The sequence below is a fragment of the Globicephala melas genome, chromosome 2 (genome assembly GCF_963455315.2).
Source record: "Globicephala melas chromosome 2, mGloMel1.2, whole genome shotgun sequence".
In the NCBI taxonomy this organism is placed as follows: domain Eukaryota; kingdom Metazoa; phylum Chordata; class Mammalia; order Artiodactyla; family Delphinidae; genus Globicephala; species Globicephala melas.
Genome location: NC_083315.2, coordinates 63445783 through 63465050, shown reverse-complemented (window position 1 = coordinate 63465050; position 19268 = coordinate 63445783). Strand labels below are relative to the sequence as shown.

Here is a 19268-nt window from a genome sequence, read left to right as displayed (position 1 = left end):
CAGAAACAGAATTATATAGATACAGAGAACAAACAGGTGGTTGCCAGAGGGGAGAATGTGGTGGGGGAAGGAGAGAACTGGGTGAGGGAGATTAAGAGGAACAAACTCCCAGTTGCAAAATAAGTCAAGGGTATGAAATGTATGGTGTGGGGAATACAGTCAATAATTACGTAATATCTTTGGTTTGGTGACAGATGGTAACTAGACTTATCCTGATGATCATTTTGAAATATAGCGAAGTATGGAATCACTATGTTGAGTAACAGGAACTAACATAATGTTGGAGGTCAATTATACTTCAAAAACAAACAAAAAACACAGAAGAAGAGACCAGATTTGTGGTTATTGGAGGAGCCTGGCTAGGGGAGGGGGAATTGGATGCAGGTGGTCAAAAGGTACAAACTTTCACTTACCAGATAAATAAGTACTAGGGATACAGTGTACAACATGATAAATATAATTAGCACTGCTGTATGTTATACATGAAAGTTGTTAAGAGAGTAAATCCTAAGAGTTCTCATCACAAGGAAAAAATTTTTTTCTATTTCTTTAATTTTATATCTATATGAGCTGATGGATAATCTCTAAACTTACTGTGGTAAACATTTCATGATATATATGTCAAACATTATGCTTTACACCTTAAACTTATACAGTGCTATATGCCAATTATATCTCAATAAAACTGGAAAAAAAGCATTGACATGTTAAAAAAAATAGATAAAATAAAATAAAATAAAGCCAGTATTTCATTTTACTTTAGGGCAGTGAAACATTACACAATTCATTATAAAATCATCTGAATCAACCAACCAAATCTAAATTTTCAATTGATAGGAAAAATAAAATTAACTTATTAGTAAAAAAGGAACACAAAGTGCTGTTATGGCTGTCAAAGTTGTTTAACATATAGAAGTGAAGTAAACCCATGGCAGTGAAATTTGGGGATGAATGGGCATATAACATTCATTATGATTTGGATTAAGGAGATACACTGTTTCAGAGCTCAAGGGAAAACAGTTACCCCCCCACCCCCCTCCGATAACATTTAGTTCCAGAAGATTTATATGCTTAATTTTAAAACATAACATTCTCTTAAAACATCAAATAGTTAACTTAAGTTCAAGCCAAACCAGCAATAATAATAATAATGCTATGTGTTTACGTAATCATTGTTCAGGCTTACAACTTCTATTAATATTTTATTTTATTGCTTTTTTAATTAAAATTATACTGTTCAAATTAAGTCAGACATGAAATTAGCTTTGGAAGAAAATCACTTTGGTGTATTATTTAAACCTTTGAGGATAAAATCCATGTAAGTTCTTCCAATCATGCAGAACTAACAGGACATGTGAGATGTAAAATGGACATTTATTTTTATTATTTCCAATACAAGATCAGAGTTATAATAAGTTTCTCAGAAACTATTGTAATAAATTACTTCATGGTACAAAACTGCCATAGAAATTTTCCTGGTGAATGGCAGATGGGGCAGCTAAGTTTCACATGCTTATTTCCCAAAGTGGTATTGGTAGTGGAAAACCTAATTTCTAAAATGGGGATATGTTAGAAATGTAATACTTCTTTTTGCATGATGTTAATAACATCTATGTAAATTAATCAAACTAATTAATTTGATGTAACAGGAACTGATGCAAACGGATTTCATTATAAAGGTAATCTAAGGATATGAAATTCTATCTCTATTTAAATTGATTCCCTTTGAAATTTTTCTGTAAATGACATAGCTTCACCAGAAATGCTCACAGGGACTGATTCATAGATGTAATAGTATTACAACTGGACAGACTAAAAAATAATAGAAATAATAGAAAATAATAATCAAGGATAAATGTCCTGGCTCTACCCTCAAATCATTTAGTCGTATCAGACCTAGCTGTGCTCAGTTATGCTCTTCACCTTCAAGTTATTTAGAACAGTGACATTCTAACTCGTGAGTGTCAAGTAAGTCCCATATGAGCGTTGCTTCTGAACTAAGCTTAAATAGTCAATGCTTAATCTTGATCTGGCAATGCTGCTACTGTGGTTTTCTTTTATGACTTGATTTGCACCAAAAGTATAAAAAGAAAAAAGAAAAATAGGTGAAAGTGGGGGGTGGGGAGGTGTGGGCAGGACTACCTTTATTATCTTGACAGACAGGCAAATTTTTCCCTTAGAGCTAAACAAATTCTGCATACTCAACTGTCAAGTTATCTTGAGGTGAAAGATTTACAAGAGCAAAGAGATAATTATGTGAGCAAAGATTTGAAAACCTAGAGCACATCAAATCATTTGATGTTGCGCTAACAGGTCTCTTCTTTTACCTGTACAGCTATGTAAGACAAATCACTCTGTTCACTCTTGATATTCCAGTCCTCATCTGTTTCTGAGTCACTGGAGTAACAGTCAAAGAGAGAGGACGTTCTAGACCACAATTCATCAGTCTGAGTAGTTGCATTACATAGTCGTGTTCCAAACACTTTCACTTTGGCCTGAATACCTGAAGGAGAATAAACACAATTACCTATGAGTTAGAATTTGCTTTTCATACACAAAAGTCCAATTCAATTGATCAATCAACTGAAAAGTCAAAACTTACCCACACTGTAGTGAGGGGGTCTCTTCAGAGATATTTGTGTACTTTTGTGCACTGGGCCTTCCTCACAGTGAGTAGGTACTGAAGTGACATCATTAGATAGATTATCAGCATGGACTTGTGTTTGTATAACTTGATTTTCATGTGCAATCTAAAAATATAAATCAGAGGAGAATTATACTGAAGGTAAGGCCTTCTTTATATGGTTTTATCCCCTAAAAGTTATAAACAGTGAAAGAGTATAGATAATACTTTTCAAGGTCGCATATTAGGAAGGCTGGAATTTGAACCCAGGCAAGCTGGCTCCATAGTCCAAGTAGTTAAGAAGTCTGCCATACTGTCCTTTACTATTTCTAAGTCTATTTCTAAGCATTGTGGTCAAGCAGAGATCTATATGCTATTAAGCTATTTGCTGACAACCCATTGAATTTTCCCTAAATCAACAGCTGGAAGAGATAATACTACTAGTATGAAATGATTATAATAGTATTAAGTATATCATAGCAAAGCAGTAGCATCGTTCTAGAAAACCTAATCATCAGTCCTTTATACATGACAGAGAAATAATTTAAGATAATATGCTTTAATGTTTTTATGCTTTCCTGAGAGAAGTTACAATGTGAAATGGAAATTTTGATTTATGGGAGAAGTAAGAGGTAGAAAGGAGGAGAATTTGGATATTCAGAAGGTAATGTAAGACTGAGTACCTGGAAATTATGTGGAAGAGGCTAAGAAAAGATATCTGGAAAATGTAAGAGGGTGTGTGGGAAGAAAAAATAAGTGATAGAGAAATGAAAAAAAGTACTTTGTAATTTTACCTAGACCACTGAAAAAAAATTTTAGCAAGCATCCTTGGTTGCTGTAACACAGGCTATGAATGCCCAAGTTAAAGAAACTTTATGAAGAAACTTTTATGAAGAGTCCCTTTGTAACATGAAGAATTACACCTAACATTTTTGAGGATTTAAATAAAAATTGAAGTCTTTATCTTTGTGTTTATAGTTATGATTAATTTTGACAGCTAATCTACTTCTACTTTTAAGCCAAGCATTATAAAGGTCTACAATAGGTATATATTTCTTTACAAAACAGATGTACTCCTGATAAAATGGAGTTTTAGGAATTTATTCAGCCTTTAAAAAATAACTTTTGTTCCTTTTATAACAGTAATACATTGTATCACTGAGGAAAATTTGCACCATACAGAGAAGCAAAAAGAAAAAAAAATAAGCCGTAATCCCATCATTCATAGCTAACAACTTCATATTTTGGTATCATTTTTGTCTTTTTCTATGTATTTTTAAAAATTGGGAACATATGTTTTATAATCTTGTTTTCCTCTTTAATACATCATGTTTCTATGTTATTAAATATTCTACATATAATTTTTATGGCTGCATACAATCTATTGTACAGATATACTGTAATTTATTAAAACAATCCATAATATTAGAAATCTTTGAACAAAAATTTTTGTGTACATACACGATTACTTCTTCATATTAAAAATTTAACACACAGAATTTCCAGATATGTATTAATCAACTAGAACCTGAAGCAAAAGAAAATTTTTAGAATGAGGCAGAGAAAGACCAAAGGATGAAGGCTATAGAAAAGGTCATAAGAGGTATAGCAGAAAAGACTAAAAAGCATAATATATAATATCAGTTGTAGTCCCAAAGGAAAAGAAAGAAAATGGGACAGAAACAATATTTGAACAAATAACATCCGAGAATTTACCAAAATGAATACAAGGCATTAAGACATGGTTTTACAAAAGTACTAAACATATTCACTAAAATAAAAACAAAGGAAACCATATCTTTGCATATTACAGTAAAACTGGAAAACAATGAGAAAAACTTAGGAGCCAGAGGAAAAAAAGATACATTGTCTTCAAAGGGGCAACCGTAAGACACAGTAAGGCTTAAACTCTTAAGGAAACACAAAGATTGAAATAAAAGGGTGTAAAAAAGATCTAATATGCTAACATTAACCTACAGAAAGCTGGTGCTGCTATATTGGTGCTATATAATAACACAGCTTCAAAATATATAACACAAAAATTGTTAGAAGACTAAATATGTAAATTAAAAACTAAGGTGGAAGATTTTTAACACACCTCTCTCAGTAACTAATAGGCAGGCAAAGATTCCATAGGGATATAAGAAATTTAAACAACATGATTAATAGACATATATGGAGAATTGTATCCAACTGCAGAACACACATTCACCGCAAGTACACATGGAACATTTATAAAAACTAACCTACGTTAGGCCTAATACAGTTTCAATAAATTTCAAAATAAACCCATATGCTGGGGCTTCCCTGGTGGTGCAGTGGTTGAGAGTCTGCCTGCCGATGCAGGGGACACAGGTTCGTGACCCGGTCCGGGAGGATCCCACATGCCGCGGAGTGGCTGGACCCGTGAGCCATGGCCGCTAAGCCTGCGCGTCTGGAGCCTGTGCTCCGCAACGAGAGAGGCCACAACAGTGAGAGGCCCGTGTACCGCCAAAAAAAAAAAAAAAAAATCCATATGCTGTATATTCTCTGGCCACAGTGTAACTGACCTAGAAGTCTATAACAAAAATATAACTACAAAATACCTGCATCTTTGGAAATTTTTAAATACACTTCTAAGTAACCCATGATAAAATTACAGTGGAAATTAGAAGATATTTTACACTAAATAATAATAAAAATATTCAAAATCTAAAACTTGTGGGATTCAGTTAATGTCACACTTAGAAGGGCATTTATAGTCTTAAATGTACATAATAGTATAGAAAAAATTAATTAGTCTTAATTTAGACTGCAATTTTAACACCATTCAAAAAATTATTTCACAAGATATTTCTAACGTATCTTCATTTCAGGAGTGTTCCCTCAAACAATAAACTCTACTGAATTCTACATTTGGGAAATAAGTATGTCAAACTTAGCTGTCCCATCTGCCATTCACTATGAAAATTCTGGAAATCAATGATCCAATTTGATACTCAAGAAGTTAAAGAAAGAATGGTAAATAAAAATTGAAAAAGAAGAGAGTTGAGAGAGTGAACTGTAATGTAAACGACGATGGACTTTGAGTTATAACGATGTGTCAGTGTAGGCTCATCAGTTGTAACAAATGTACCACTCTGGTGGGGGATGTTGATAATGGAGAAGGCTATGCATGTGTGGGCGCAGGGGGTAATTGGGTAATCCATCTTCCCCTCAATTTTGCTGTGAACCTAAAACTTTTCTAAAAAAATAAAGCCTTAAAAAATTAAAGAAAAATACTGGAAATCTTTTAATATGCAGCTCAATGTTCATAGCAGCATTATTTAAAATAGCTAAGACATGGAAGCAACCTAAGGGTCCATCAACAGAAGGACGGATAAGGAAGATGTGGCATATAAATTACTCAGCCATAAAAAAGAATAAAATCTTGCCATTTGAAACAACATGAATGACCCTGAGGGTATTATTCTTAGGGAAATAAGTCAGACAGAGAAAGACAAATACTGTATATTTTCATTTATATGTGGAGACTAAAAATAAAACAAATGAAGGAATATAACAAAACTGAAACAGACTCACAGATACAGAGAGCAGACCAGCAGTTACCAGTGGGGAGAGAGGTGGAGGGAGGGGCAAAATAGGGAAAGGGGATTAAGAGGTACAAACTATTGGGAATAACATAAATAAGATAAAGAGGGCAGACAGCAGAAGCAAGAAGAACTACAATCCTGCAGCCTGTGGAACAAAAATCACATTCACAGAAGGATAGACAAGATGAAAAGGCAGAGGGCTATGTACCAGATGAAAGAACAAGATAAAACTCCAGAAAAACAACTAAATGAAGTGGAGACAGGCAACCTTCCAGAAAAAGAATTCAGAATAATGATAGTAAAGATGATCCAGGACCTTAGAAAAAGAATGGAGGCAAAGATTGAGAAGGTGCAAGAAATGTTTAACAAAGATCTGGAAGAATTAAAGAAGAAACAAACAGAGATGAACAACACAATAACTGAAATGAAAAATACACTAGAAGGAATCAATAGCAGAATAACTGAGGCAGAAGAACAGATAAGTGACCTGGAAGACAGCATGGTGGAATTCACTGCTGTGGAACAGAATAAAGAAAAAAGAATGAAAAGAAATGAAGACAGCCTAAGAGACCTCTGGGACAACATTAAATGCAACAACATTCGCATTATAGGGGTCCCAGAAGGAGAAGAGAGAGAGAATGGACCCGAGAAAATATCTGAAGAGATCATAGTCGAAAACTTCCCTAACACGGGAAAGGAAATAGCCACCCAAGTCCAGGAAGCACAGCGAGTCCCATACAGGATAAACCCAAGGAGAAACATGCTGAGACACATAGTAATCAAATTGGCAAAAATTAAAGACAAAGAAAAGTTATTGAAAACAGAAAGGTAAAAATGACAACATACAAGGGAACTCCCATACGGTGAACAGTTGATTTCTCAGCAGAAACTCTACGAGCCAGAAGGGAGTGGCATGACATATTTAAAGTGATGAAAGGGAAGAACCTACAACCAAGATTACTCTACCTGGCAAGGATCTCAGTCAGATTCGATGGAGAAATCAAAAGCTTTACAGACAAGCAAAAGCTAAGAGATTTCAGCACCACCAAACCAGCTCTACAACAAATGCTAAAGGAACTTCTCTAAGTGGGAAACACAAGAGAAGAAAAGGACCTACAAAAACAAACCCAAGGGCTTCCCTGGTGGTGCAGTGGTTGAGAGTCCGCCTGCCGATGTCGGGGACGCAGGTTTGTGCCCTGTTCCGGGAAGATCTCACACGCTGTGGAGCGGCTGGGCCCGTAAGCCATGGCCGCTGGGCCTGCACGTCCGGAGCCTGTGCTCTGCAATGGGAGAGGCCATAGCAGTGAGAGGCTTGCATACCGCAAAAAAAAAACCCCAAAACAATTAAGAAAATGTTAATAAGAACATACATATCGATAATTACCTTAAACGTGAATGGATTAAATGCTCCAACCAAAAGACACAGGCTCACTGAATGGATACAAAAACAAGACCCATATATATGCTGTCTACAAGAGACCCACTTCAGACCTAGGGACACATACAGACTGAAAGTGAGGGGATGGAAGAAGATATTCCATGCAAATGGAAATCAAAAGAAAGCTGGAGTAGCAATACTCATATCAGATAAAATAGACTTTAAAATAAAAAGTGTTACAAGAGACAAGGAAGGACACTACATAATGATCAAGGGATCAATCCAAGAAAAGATATAACAATTATAAATATATATGCACCCAACACAGGAGCACCTCAATACATAAGGCAACTGCTAACAGCTATAAAAGAGGAAATCGACAGCAACACAATAATAGTGGGGGACTTTAACACCTCACTTACACCAATGGACAGATCATCCAAACAGAAAATTAATAAGGAAAAACAAGCGTTAAATGACACAATAGACCAGATAGATTTAATTGATATTTATAGGACATTCCATCCAAAAACAGCAGATTACACTTTCGCCTCAAGTGCGCATGGAACGTTCTCCAGGACAGATCACAACTTGGGTCACAAATCAAGCCTCAGTAAATTTAAGAAAATTAAAATCATATCAAGCATCTTTTCTGACCGCAACGCTATGGGATTAGAAATCAATTACAGGGGAAAAAACGTAAAAAACACAAACACATGGAGGCTAAACAATACGTTACTAAATAAACAAGAGATCACTGAAGAAATCAAAGAGAAATCAAAAAATACCTAGAGACAAATGACAATGAAAACACGATGTTCCAAAACCTATGGGATGCGGCAAAAGCAGTTCGAAGAGGCAAGTTCATAGCTATATGAGCCTACCTCAAGAAATAAGAAAAATCTCAAATAAACAATCTAACCTTACACCTGAAGGAACTAGAGAAAGAAGAACAAACAAAACCCAAAGTTAGCAGAAGGAAAGAAATCATAAAGATCAGAGAAGAAATAAATGAAATAGAAACAAAGAAAACAATAGCAAAGATCAATAAAACTACAAGCTGGTTCTTTGAGAAGAAAAACAAAATTGGTAAACCATTAGCCAGATTCATCAAGAACAAGAGGGAGAGGACTCAAATCAATAAAATTAGAAATGAAAAAGGAGAAGTTACAACAGACACTGCAGAAATACAAAGCATCCTAAGAGACTACTACAAGTAACTCTATGCCAATAAAATGGACAACCTGGAAGAAATGGACAAATTCTTAGAAAGCTATAAGCTTCGAAGACTGAACCGGGAAGAAATAGAAAATATGAACAGACGAATCACAAGTAGTAAAATTGAAACTGTGATTAAAAATCTTCCAACAAACAAAGTCCAGTCAGGATGAACTAGAATGGGAACAGAGACACTGAGGCTATGCTGCTGGACTACAGAGGCTGAGATCATGAAGACTTATGAGGAGGACAATGAAATAAAGAGCAAGGGGCCAATATGAAAATAACTCTGAAAGAACAACCCAGAGGATTACACACGATAATCAGTTTTAAAAGTTCAACTGCTTTTAATTTTTTTAGTAAACATAACCATATCAATAAATTAGCAACATTGGGCTTGCCTGGTGGTGCAGTGGTTAAGAATCTGCCTGCCAATGCTGGGAACATGGGTTCAAGCCCTGGTCCAGGTAGATCCCACATGCTGCAGAGCAACTAAGCCCATGCACCACAACTACTGAGCCTGTGCTCTAGAGCCTGTGAACCACAACTACTGAGCCCACGTGCCACAACTACTGAAGCCCGCGTGCCTAGAGCCTGTGCTCCACAACAAGAGAAGCCACCACAATAAGAAGCCTGCACACAGCAACGAAGAGTAGCCCCCGCTCGCCGCAACTAGAAAAAGCCCGCATGCAGCAATGAAGACCCAACACAGCCAAAATAAATAAATAAATAAATGTATTTAAAAAAACAAAAAAACAAAAAAAACAAAGTCCAGGACCAGATGGCTTCAAAGGTAAATTCTACCAAACACTTAGAGAAGAGTTAACACCCATCCTTCTCAAACGCTTCCAAAAAATTGCAGAGGAAGGAACACTCCCAAACTCATTCTATGAGGCCACCATCACCCTGATACCAAAACCAGACAAAGATACTACAAAGAAAGAAAATTACAGACCAATATCACTGATGAAGATAGATGCAAAAATCCTCAACAAAATACTAGCAAACAGAATCCAACAACACATTAAAAGGATCATACACCATGATCAAGTGGGATTTATCCCAGAGATGCAAGGATTCTTCAATATATGTAATTCAATCAATGTGATATACTATATTAACAAATTGAAGAAGAAAAACCATATGATCAACTCAATAGAAGCAGAAAAAGCTTTTGACAAAATTCAACACTCATTTATGATAAAAACTCTCCAGAAAGTGGGCATAGAGGAAACCTACCTCAACGTAATAAAGGCCATATACGACAAACCCACAGCAAACATCATTCTCAATGGTGAAAACCTGAAAGCATTTTCTCTAAACTCAGGAACAAGACAAGGATGTCCATTTTCACCACTATTATTCAACATAGTTTTGGAAGTCCTAGCCACGGCAATCAGAGAAGAGAAAGAAATAAAAGGAATACAAATTGGAAAAGAAGAAGTAAAACTGTCACTGTTTGCAGATGACATGACACTATACATAGAGAATCCTAAAGATGCCACCAGAAAACTACTAGAGCTAATCAATGAATTTGGTAAAGTTGCAGGATACAGAATTAATGCACAGAAATCTCTTACATTCCTATACACTAATGATGAAAAATCTGAAAGAGAAATGAAGGAAACACTCCCATTTACCATTGCAACAAAAAGAATAAAATACCTAGGAATAAACCTACCCAGGGAGACAAAAGACCTGTATGCAGAAAACTATAGACCCTGATGAAAGAAATTAAAGATGATACCAACAGATGGAGAGATATACCATGTTCTTGGATTGGAAGAATCAATACTGTGAAAATGACTATACTACCCAAAGCAATCTACAGATTCAATGCAATCCCTATCAAATTACCAATGGCATTTTTTACAGAACTAGAACGAAAAATCTTAAAATTTGTATGGAGACACAAAAGACCCCAAATAGCCAAAGCAGTCTTGAGGGAAAGAAACTGAGCTGGAGGAATCAGACTCCCTGACTTCAGACTATTCTACAAAGCTACAGTAATGAAGACAATATGGTACTGGCACAAATACAGAAATATAGATGAGTGGAAGAGGATAGACAGCCCAGAGATAAACCCATGCACCTATGGTCAACTAATCTATGACAGAGGAGGCAAGGATATACAATGGAGAAAAGACATTCTCTTCAGTAAGTGGTGCTGGGAAAACTGGACAGGTACATGTAAAAGAATGAAATTAGAACAATCCCTAACACCATACACAAAAATAAACTCCAAATGGATTAAAGACCTAAATGTAAGACTGGACACTATAAAACTCTTAGAGGAAAACATGGGATGAACACTCTTTGACATAAATCACAGCAAGATCTTTTTTGATCCACCTCCTAGAGTAATAGAAATAAAAACAAAAATAAACAAATGGGACCTAATAAAACTTTTGCTTCTGCACAGCAAAGCAAACTATAAACAAGACGAAAAGACAACCCTCAGAATGGGAGAAAATATTTGCAAATGAATCACGGATAAAGAATTAATCTCAAAAATATATAAACAGCTCATGCAGCTCAGTATTAAAAAAACAAACAATCCAATCAAAAAATGGGCAGAAGGTCTAAATAGACATTTCTCCAAAGAAGACCTACAGATGGCCAAGAGGCACACGAAAAGCTGCTCAATGTCACTAATTATTAGAGAAATGCAAATCAAAACTGCAATGAGGTATCACCTCACACCAGTTAGCATGGGCATCATCAGAAAATCTACAAACAATAAATGCTGGAGAGGGTGTGGGGAAAATGGAACCCTCTTGTACTGTTGGTGGGAATGTAAATTGATACAGCCACTATGGAGAACAGTATGGAGGTTCCTTAAAAAACTAAAAATAGAATTAACATATGACCCAGCAATCCCACTACTGGGCATAAACCCAGAGAAAACTATAATTCAAAAAGATATATGCATACCAATGTTCACTGCAGCACTATTTACAATAGCCAGGTCACGGAAACAACCTAAATGCCCATCAAATGGATAAAGAAGATGTGGTACATATATACAATGGAATATTAGTCAGCCATAAAAAGGAACGAAATTGGGTCATTTGTAGAGACGTGGATGGATCTAGAGACTGTCATACAGAGTGAAGTAAGTCAGAAAGAGAAAAACAAATATATGTGGATATATATGCATATATGTAGAACAGATAAACCAGCTGGCAGGGCAGAAATAGAGACACAGATGTAGAAAACAAACGTATGGACACCAAGGGGGAAAGCCGTGGGTGGTGGTGGTGGTGGTCTGATGAATTGGGAGATTGGGATTGACATGTATACACTGATGTGTATAAAATGGATGACTAGTAAGAACCTGCTGTAAAAAAAACCAAATAAAATAAAATTCAAAAATTCAAAAATAAATAAGATACAAGGATGTAATGTACAGCACAGGCAATACAGCCAATACTTCATAATAACTTTGTATGGAATCTAATCTATAAAAATATCGACTGTGTTCTACACCTAAAACTAATATAATATTGTAAGTCAATTATACTTCAATTAAAAAGTATACTAGGGGCTTCCCTGGTGGCGCAGTGGTTGAGAGTCCGCCTGCCAATGCAGGGGACATGGGTTCGTGCCCCGGTCCGGGAGGATCCCGCATGCCGCGGAGCGGCTGGGCCCGTGAGCCGTGGCCGCTGAGACTGCGCGTCTGGAGCCTGTGCTCCACAACGGGAGAGGCCACAACAGTGAAAGGCCCGCGTACCACAAAAAAAAAAAAAAAAAAAAAAAAAATACTAGAAGTCTGTTAAAGAATGTAAGCAGTTGGGCAAAATTTGAAATATTTGGTAATCCAATATTTCGTCTTCACATAAGCAAGTTAGTTATCCTTAAGGTCTCCTTTGTTTGAAATACACCTGAATATGTAAAGATAGCCTAGTGTTTAAGTGAAGTTTTCACATTTTAACAAGTTTATTTAATGTGAAAACATATAGGAAAAGGTCTATGTTAATCATTTTAGCTCAGTAATGTGTAAATCTAGTGTATCAATTAAAAATCAAAGCTGAACAAAATAATTTGAGGGGAAGAAATAATAATAGAAATAAAAATAAAATAATATCAGAGAGAAGATCAAAAGGCAGAGTTCACTCTTTGAAAAGACTAATAAAAATCGATAAAAAGAATGAAAAACAAAAATTACTAACAGATCATAAAGAATTTTAAAAGACATTGTATCATGAACACTTTTGTGTCAATATGTTTAAAAATTTAGATTGAACTGACAAATTTTTCGAAAAATACAACTTATCAAAATGGATATAGAAACAGAAAAACTCTGAATAACCCCATAACTATTAAAGAAATTGAATCCATCATTAAAAAATCTTCTCATAAGGAAAACTCCAGGACTAGGTGTCTTTTTCAGTGAATTCCACAAAATATTAATATCAAATTTATTAGTGGACATATAACGCCAATTTATATAAACTCTTCCAGAGAATGATGAAAGAGGGGACAACTCCAAACTGGTCAGCATAATCTTGAAACCAAAACATGAAAAAGGCATTTCAAGAAAGAACAGGTATAGGGCCTTCCCTGGTGGCACAGTGGTTGAGAGTCCGCCTACCGATGCAGGGGACACGGGTTCGTACCCCGGTCCGGGAGGATCCCACATGCTGCGGAGCGGCTGGGCCCGTGAGCCATGGCCGCTGAGCCTGCGCGTCCGGAGCCTGTGCTCCGCAACGGGAGAGGCCACAGCAGTGAGAGGCCCGCGTATCGCAAAAAAAAAAAAAAAAAAGAAAGAACAGGTATAGACCAATTTTGCCTATGAACACATATGCAAAAATTGTAAATAGACTGTTAACAAATCAAATTAAACAATACCTAAAGGAATAATACACCTTGGGCAAACTGGGTTTGCTTCAGCTATGCAAGTTTGACTCTATATGTCAAAAACAGGCAATAAAGTTCATGACATTAACAGAATATAAGTAAAATATGTGATCATTAATAGGTTCAGAAAAAGCATTTGAAAAAATTCAACATCATTTATGATTTAAATCTGTAGCCAAAACTTGGAATAGAGGGGAACATTTCTTTTTATGGTAAGAGCAGCTACCAAAAGAACTATAGCAAAAATCATATCAAATGGTGAAATATTAATGACTTTTCCTTTGAAAATAGGAATGAGAAAAGGATTCCCCATCACTTCTTCTGTTCCCCCCGCTGTACTGGAGGTTCTAGCTAGTGCAATAGGAAGAATAAGAAACAAAAGCATAAACATCAAAAACTATATGCATATACTTTTTATACATGTAGAAAGTCCAAAAGTATCTGCAAATTACCAGAATTAATAAATGAGTTTAACAAGGTTTCTGGTTACAAGGTCAACAAAAATCAATTTATCCACATACATTTATAGAAAATAAAATTTTAGATAATACTATTTATAATAGCAAAATCAAATAGGAACAAATCTAATGAAATTGTACAAGACCTCTATATAGAATGCCATAATGTTTTTAAGAGAAATGTAAAAACCCAAATAAATGGAGGGATACATTATGTTCATGGATTGGAAGAATCAGTATTGTCAATATGCTCTTTCTCCCTACATTCATTTAAAAATTCAATGCACTCTCAGTCAAAATCCCAACAGATAATTTGTGGAAATTGAAATGAACCAATGAACCAATCCTAAAATATATATGATTGGTTTGATTGGTTCAATCAAAAATGAACCAATCCTAAAATATATATGGAAATTTAAAGAGCCCCAAATAACCAAGACATCCATGAAGATGAACAAGGTAAGAGGAATTAATCAACTGGATATTAATTTTTTTGGGGGGGGGGCTGTACAATGACCATGTGCTTTATTTCTTCTGCTCTGTGGTTTTTTATTTCAATAGTAACTTCCATATAAAGTAAAACTACTTGATTACCTCAACTTTGGTTTAGATTAAGATCGCATAAAGAATTTTAGCAAGTACATTTAAACTAATACCATAAAACACAATCATTATTGAAAATAAGCATTTGTCAGAAAAATATGCCAACTGGATATTAATTCTTAACATAAGCTATAGTAAAGTATTGTGATAATGGTGTAAAGATAGGCAAACATAAATGGAACAGAATTTTAAAATGTCGAAACAGACTAATGTGTATATGAAAACTTGATTTATGACAAAGCTGACACTGCAGGACAATGAGGAAATGCTAGCCTTTTCAATAAAAGATGCTGAGTCAATTGGGTATCTATATGAGGAAAAAATGAAACAAACTCCACTTCATACACAAAAATCAATTCTGAATGGGTTGTAGATATGAATGTAAAGACTAAAAACAGTAAGTTTATGGAAAACAGCAAAGTAGCATGCTTTAAGCATTAAGTATACAGAAAAAGATGGTTAGGTTGGCCTACATTGAAATTAAGAACTAAGTACACAGGAAAAAAAAAAAAAAGAAAAGCTCAAGCTCAGTACATCAAAAGACACTATTAAGAGTGAAGAGGAGAAGGTAGTTAAAGCATATTTAACTGACAAAGGACTTGAAGACAGAATTTATTAAGAACTCTGTATCAACAAGAAAAAGACAATCCAACAGAAAAATCGGAATATCGCCAAAGAGGCTATCCAAATGTTCTATTAACATTTGAAAAGTTGTTCCCTTACTAATGTCATTTATGAAATGAGAAAGCAAAGTAAACCACCATTACACACCCTTCAAAAAACTCAATGTAAAAGACCGACAATCTAAGTGTAGGCAAGAATGTGAAACAACGTAAACTCTGATTATGCTTCTAGTAGTGTAAATTAGTACAACTATTTTAGAAGATTATCTGGTATTATTTACTGAAGTTTAATATAATACCATGTCCCAGAAATTCTAGGTATATATCATCAGAAACCTGTGCACATATGAAAAAGACATGTAGAAGGATGTTTACAGCAGAATTACTTCTAATAGCCCCAAAATGATAACAACCCAAATGTCCAACAACAGAAGAGATAAAAAAATTGTTTGGTATATTCGTACAATAAACTGCTATATAGTAATGCAAACATATTACTGCTATATGCAACAATATGGATGAATCTTACAAATATAATGTTGAACAAAAAGGCCCGATGCAAGAAATGCCTACAGTACAATTCTACTTACATCAAATTCAAAAGAAAGTAAACTTGGTTGCCTTGAGGATGGAGGAGGAGCTAGGCTTGAGTTGCTAGTAATGTTCTAATTCTTTGACCTATAGTAGTTACACATGTTCAGTTTCTGATAATTTAATGATTTAAGCACTTTCCTGTATTTTGCTATATTTGAATTAAAGTTTAAAAAATACAGTTGGGTTAGAAAAACAAGGATGCAAAATTAACAGTTACGGAGAGACAATAATTCTAGCTATATGAAGCAAAATATCAGTGTATGGTGCTCATCAGAACCCCCTTTTTTCCTTGGAGGTGGCCCCTAATCTTTCCTCAAGCTCCCTAAAGATAGGCTACATTCATACTTCTATTTCTCTACATATAGCACAAAACACCCAAAACAGTGTTTACAATAGCGCCTCAATAAATATTGTAGAGTGACTGGAAATTTGCTGTTTAGTCAGTTGGTCTTGGAAAGAAAAACAGTGAGTGGGGGAAGGAGTGAAAGGTGGCACAAGTAAACTTTCTTAGAGATGCTAATGGGGTTCTCAATCCAGACCAGCTAAAAATTTATTGCTCTCAAGTCTAAATAAACTTTTTAAACTTTATATAAAGTACTATTATTAAAACCTACACATAGTTTCCTAATAACTCAGCATGTATATTAATGTAATGTGGATTGTTAGAAGTGTTGGCTGGATATATTTACTAATTGGAAAACAGAGTTGGTATCTATTCTAGATTTCTCAATAGTTAGCCTTTGTTGTATTATAAGATCTTTGGTTGTTTTATTAGCCTGGCTTTTCTTCTCGCAATTTTTGATTAGATGGTAAAATTATGAGTGAGAAAAATGGTGTAAGGGTGTGTGTGGCACATGTTTAATATTTACCTCTTCTACTACATATTTATATATATCTATATATAGATGTACGTATATGGGCTTGGGTAAAGGTTGGCTAGGCAATGATGGTGGATAGATGGTTCAAGGAAGAGGCAGATGTCTTGACTGGTATACAGCTTGGTGAGAAGGGAAACTGGCAGAGAACTGAAATTCTATTGTACTAAAAAAACTGCTCTCATAGTCACATAATCATTCCACAAATATTTATTGAATTCCTTAAATTTGCAAAATATTGTTCTAGTTGCTGGCAATACAATAGTGAACAAATCAGATAAGATCCCTACTCTCACAAAGCTTACATTCTAATGTGAGGACAAACATTAAGGAAATTATACAATTATGTCATGACAACTGTGATGAGTGCAACTGAAGTATATGTGCTAATGAAGTGTATGAAGAATGAGAATATATAATTAGGGAAGCAAAAGGGAAGGATGTTTGAGCATATTTTTAAAGTAAAAGGACTCAATTGATGATGATGGGAAATGGCAGGGGCATAATTCTGGGGCAGTACATGAAATAATGGAGAAAAGGCTTATTGGTAGGAAAGAATATAGTATGTTCAAAAATTGAAAAGATCAGCATGACTGGTACACAGTGAGCAATAAGGAGAGTGGACTGGGATAGGATTGGTGTGGCAGGCAGGGGTAAATAGCATGCAGAGACTTGTAGGTTGTGTTAATAATATTATTCTTCATCCTAACAATTGCAGGGTGTCATTAAAGGGTCTTAAGCATCCACCCCAATGTAGGAAGCAGGTTGGTATGGCAGAAGAGTTTCTGTCTGGCAATTAGACCTAGAGAAAAGGCTCTTGAGGAAATTCACCTCCTGGACTGGCTTTCTTGTGCATAAATATTGAGTCTGAACTAGATGAGAACTTAGGTTTCCTTCAGCTCTAAAATTCAACGAATACCTCTATATATTCAAAGCCAAAATGTCAGTTACAAGTCACCTGACTTCTTGGTGAATTCTTCCTATCTCTAAAACTGAACACATTTTAGATCCAATTAAGAGTCATAATTTAATCTATGTTATGGTGATACGGCTGAAGTTTGACTAACTCAAAGAAGACTGGGAAGTCTTCTTTAAGATGGGAAGTGGGCAAGAAGGCAGTAGTGACCAGATGCAAAATAAGTGTAATCGATGCTTGTGAGTATCGAGGAAGTAGGCAGAAGAGAGCAAGATAGGAAAATTCAGCTCATTGGAACGATTTAATTTAAAGGCAGTCAGTCAAGAGGTAGTTTAGAAGTGGGAAGGGATTGTTTATCAGCAAGCCCCACCTTCATCAGCATCTCGTATCCCCCTTCCCCCGCCATTTTGATAGTATAATTGATAATTCCTCAAGCTTATGTAATACGGTATGCAGAAAGTTTCAAGCACCCCATTCCTTGAGATTTTCTCAAATTAAACACTTTCTATTTAAAAACTCAGGAGCGGAGAGTGAAGGCGACTATAATCTGAAGAACGAGAGAGAGAAACAGAGACAGAAAGAGAGAGTGTGTTTCGGGGAAGAGGAGGTAGAAGAAACTATAATTCCAGAGTGTTAATGCTAAATAGGCTCTTGGAGATCACTGAGTAAACAGAAACCTTCGAGGTGAGGTGACTTTCCCAAGACGACACTAAGTGGAGGAGCCTAGCCACAGACCCAGGGTCCTCCAACGACCCTCGGGGGACTCCTGGGTGGCCCTTTACCTGTGAAGCTTTAGCCCTCTTCCTGGCCCGGAGGAGTGTACAGCAGGCTGGCCCCGGGACAGCCTCGGGCTGCCTGACTGCCTGGGGCTCTCCTCCTTTCTCGGGGCCGCCCGCTCCGTCTCCCTCTTCTTGCCCCTTAGATGCCGGGGAGGACACCCGGTGCAGGGTGGGCACGGCGCCCGCCACGAGCCTCAGGCGCTGGGAGAAGCGCAGGTTCTTCCGGATAACCGAAGAGACGTCAAAACAGGCGGGAGCAAAGTGGTCGGAGCAGATGACCGACCCGTCGTTGCCCTCGTACCAGTCGGCGCGGCGGCCCCGCACGAAGCGGTCCCACAGCAGCCGCACAGCCCGGTCCTTGGGGAAGCGGAACAGCGACTTCCCGGACGTGGTGGTGTTGCCGCAGTGCGCGGCCACGCAGCTGGCAGGCATGGCAGCTGACTCCAGGTTGGGAGATGAGGGCCCTCCGCACGGCCCAGCACTGCCTGAGCACACACCTGCCGCATTCAGCGTACGCCTTGTCTCCTTCCCCCACCTCCGGCCGGCGGAAGTGCCGAACTGCGGCCCCACCTGGGAAAGTACCCGGCTCTCGGAGACCCTCCTCCTCCCTGCAGCTTCCCCTAGGAGCAGGTGGCCACAGGCAGAGGGATACAAATTTCGCGCGGGCCCAGCTGAGGTGAGCCGTAAAGAGGGACGGACCGGAAGTGGTGGTTGTCATAGCTACCGAGGTGGCCGGCCTCTTCCCCGTCTTATCCTCCTCTCCACACTC

The 19268-nt window shown here is 36.8% G+C and overlaps 1 protein-coding gene across 1 annotated transcript; it reads right to left on the bottom strand.

Moving 5' to 3' along the window:
- Window positions 1–883: 883 nt before the first annotated feature.
- Window positions 884–19155, bottom strand: THAP10 (THAP domain containing 10). Its single transcript, XM_030875093.2, has 3 exons — window positions 18503–19155; window positions 2603–2750; window positions 884–2503 (listed from the first exon to the last, which is right to left on the bottom strand). The coding sequence occupies exons 1-3, from the start codon at window positions 18929–18931 to the stop codon at window positions 2307–2309; spliced, it is 774 nt and encodes a 257-aa protein (XP_030730953.1). The 5' UTR covers window positions 18932–19155; the 3' UTR covers window positions 884–2306.
- Between the last annotated feature and the right edge of the window lie 113 nt (window positions 19156–19268).

What these genes read in the sequence shown, in the direction of transcription:
- THAP10 (XM_030875093.2), bottom strand. Translation starts at nt 18,931, where the DNA reads ATGCCTGCCAGCTGCGTGGCCGCGCACTGCGGCAACACCACCACGTCC. An exon ending in AGAGGGCTAAAGCTTCACAG is followed by an intron (nt 2,751 to 18,502) that starts GTAAAGGGCCAC and finishes TTATATTTTTAG; the next exon opens with ATTGCACATGAAAATCAAGT. An exon ending in ACCCCCTCACTACAGTGTGG is followed by an intron (nt 2,504 to 2,602) that starts GTAAGTTTTGAC and finishes ATTCTCCTTCAG; the next exon opens with GTATTCAGGCCAAAGTGAAA.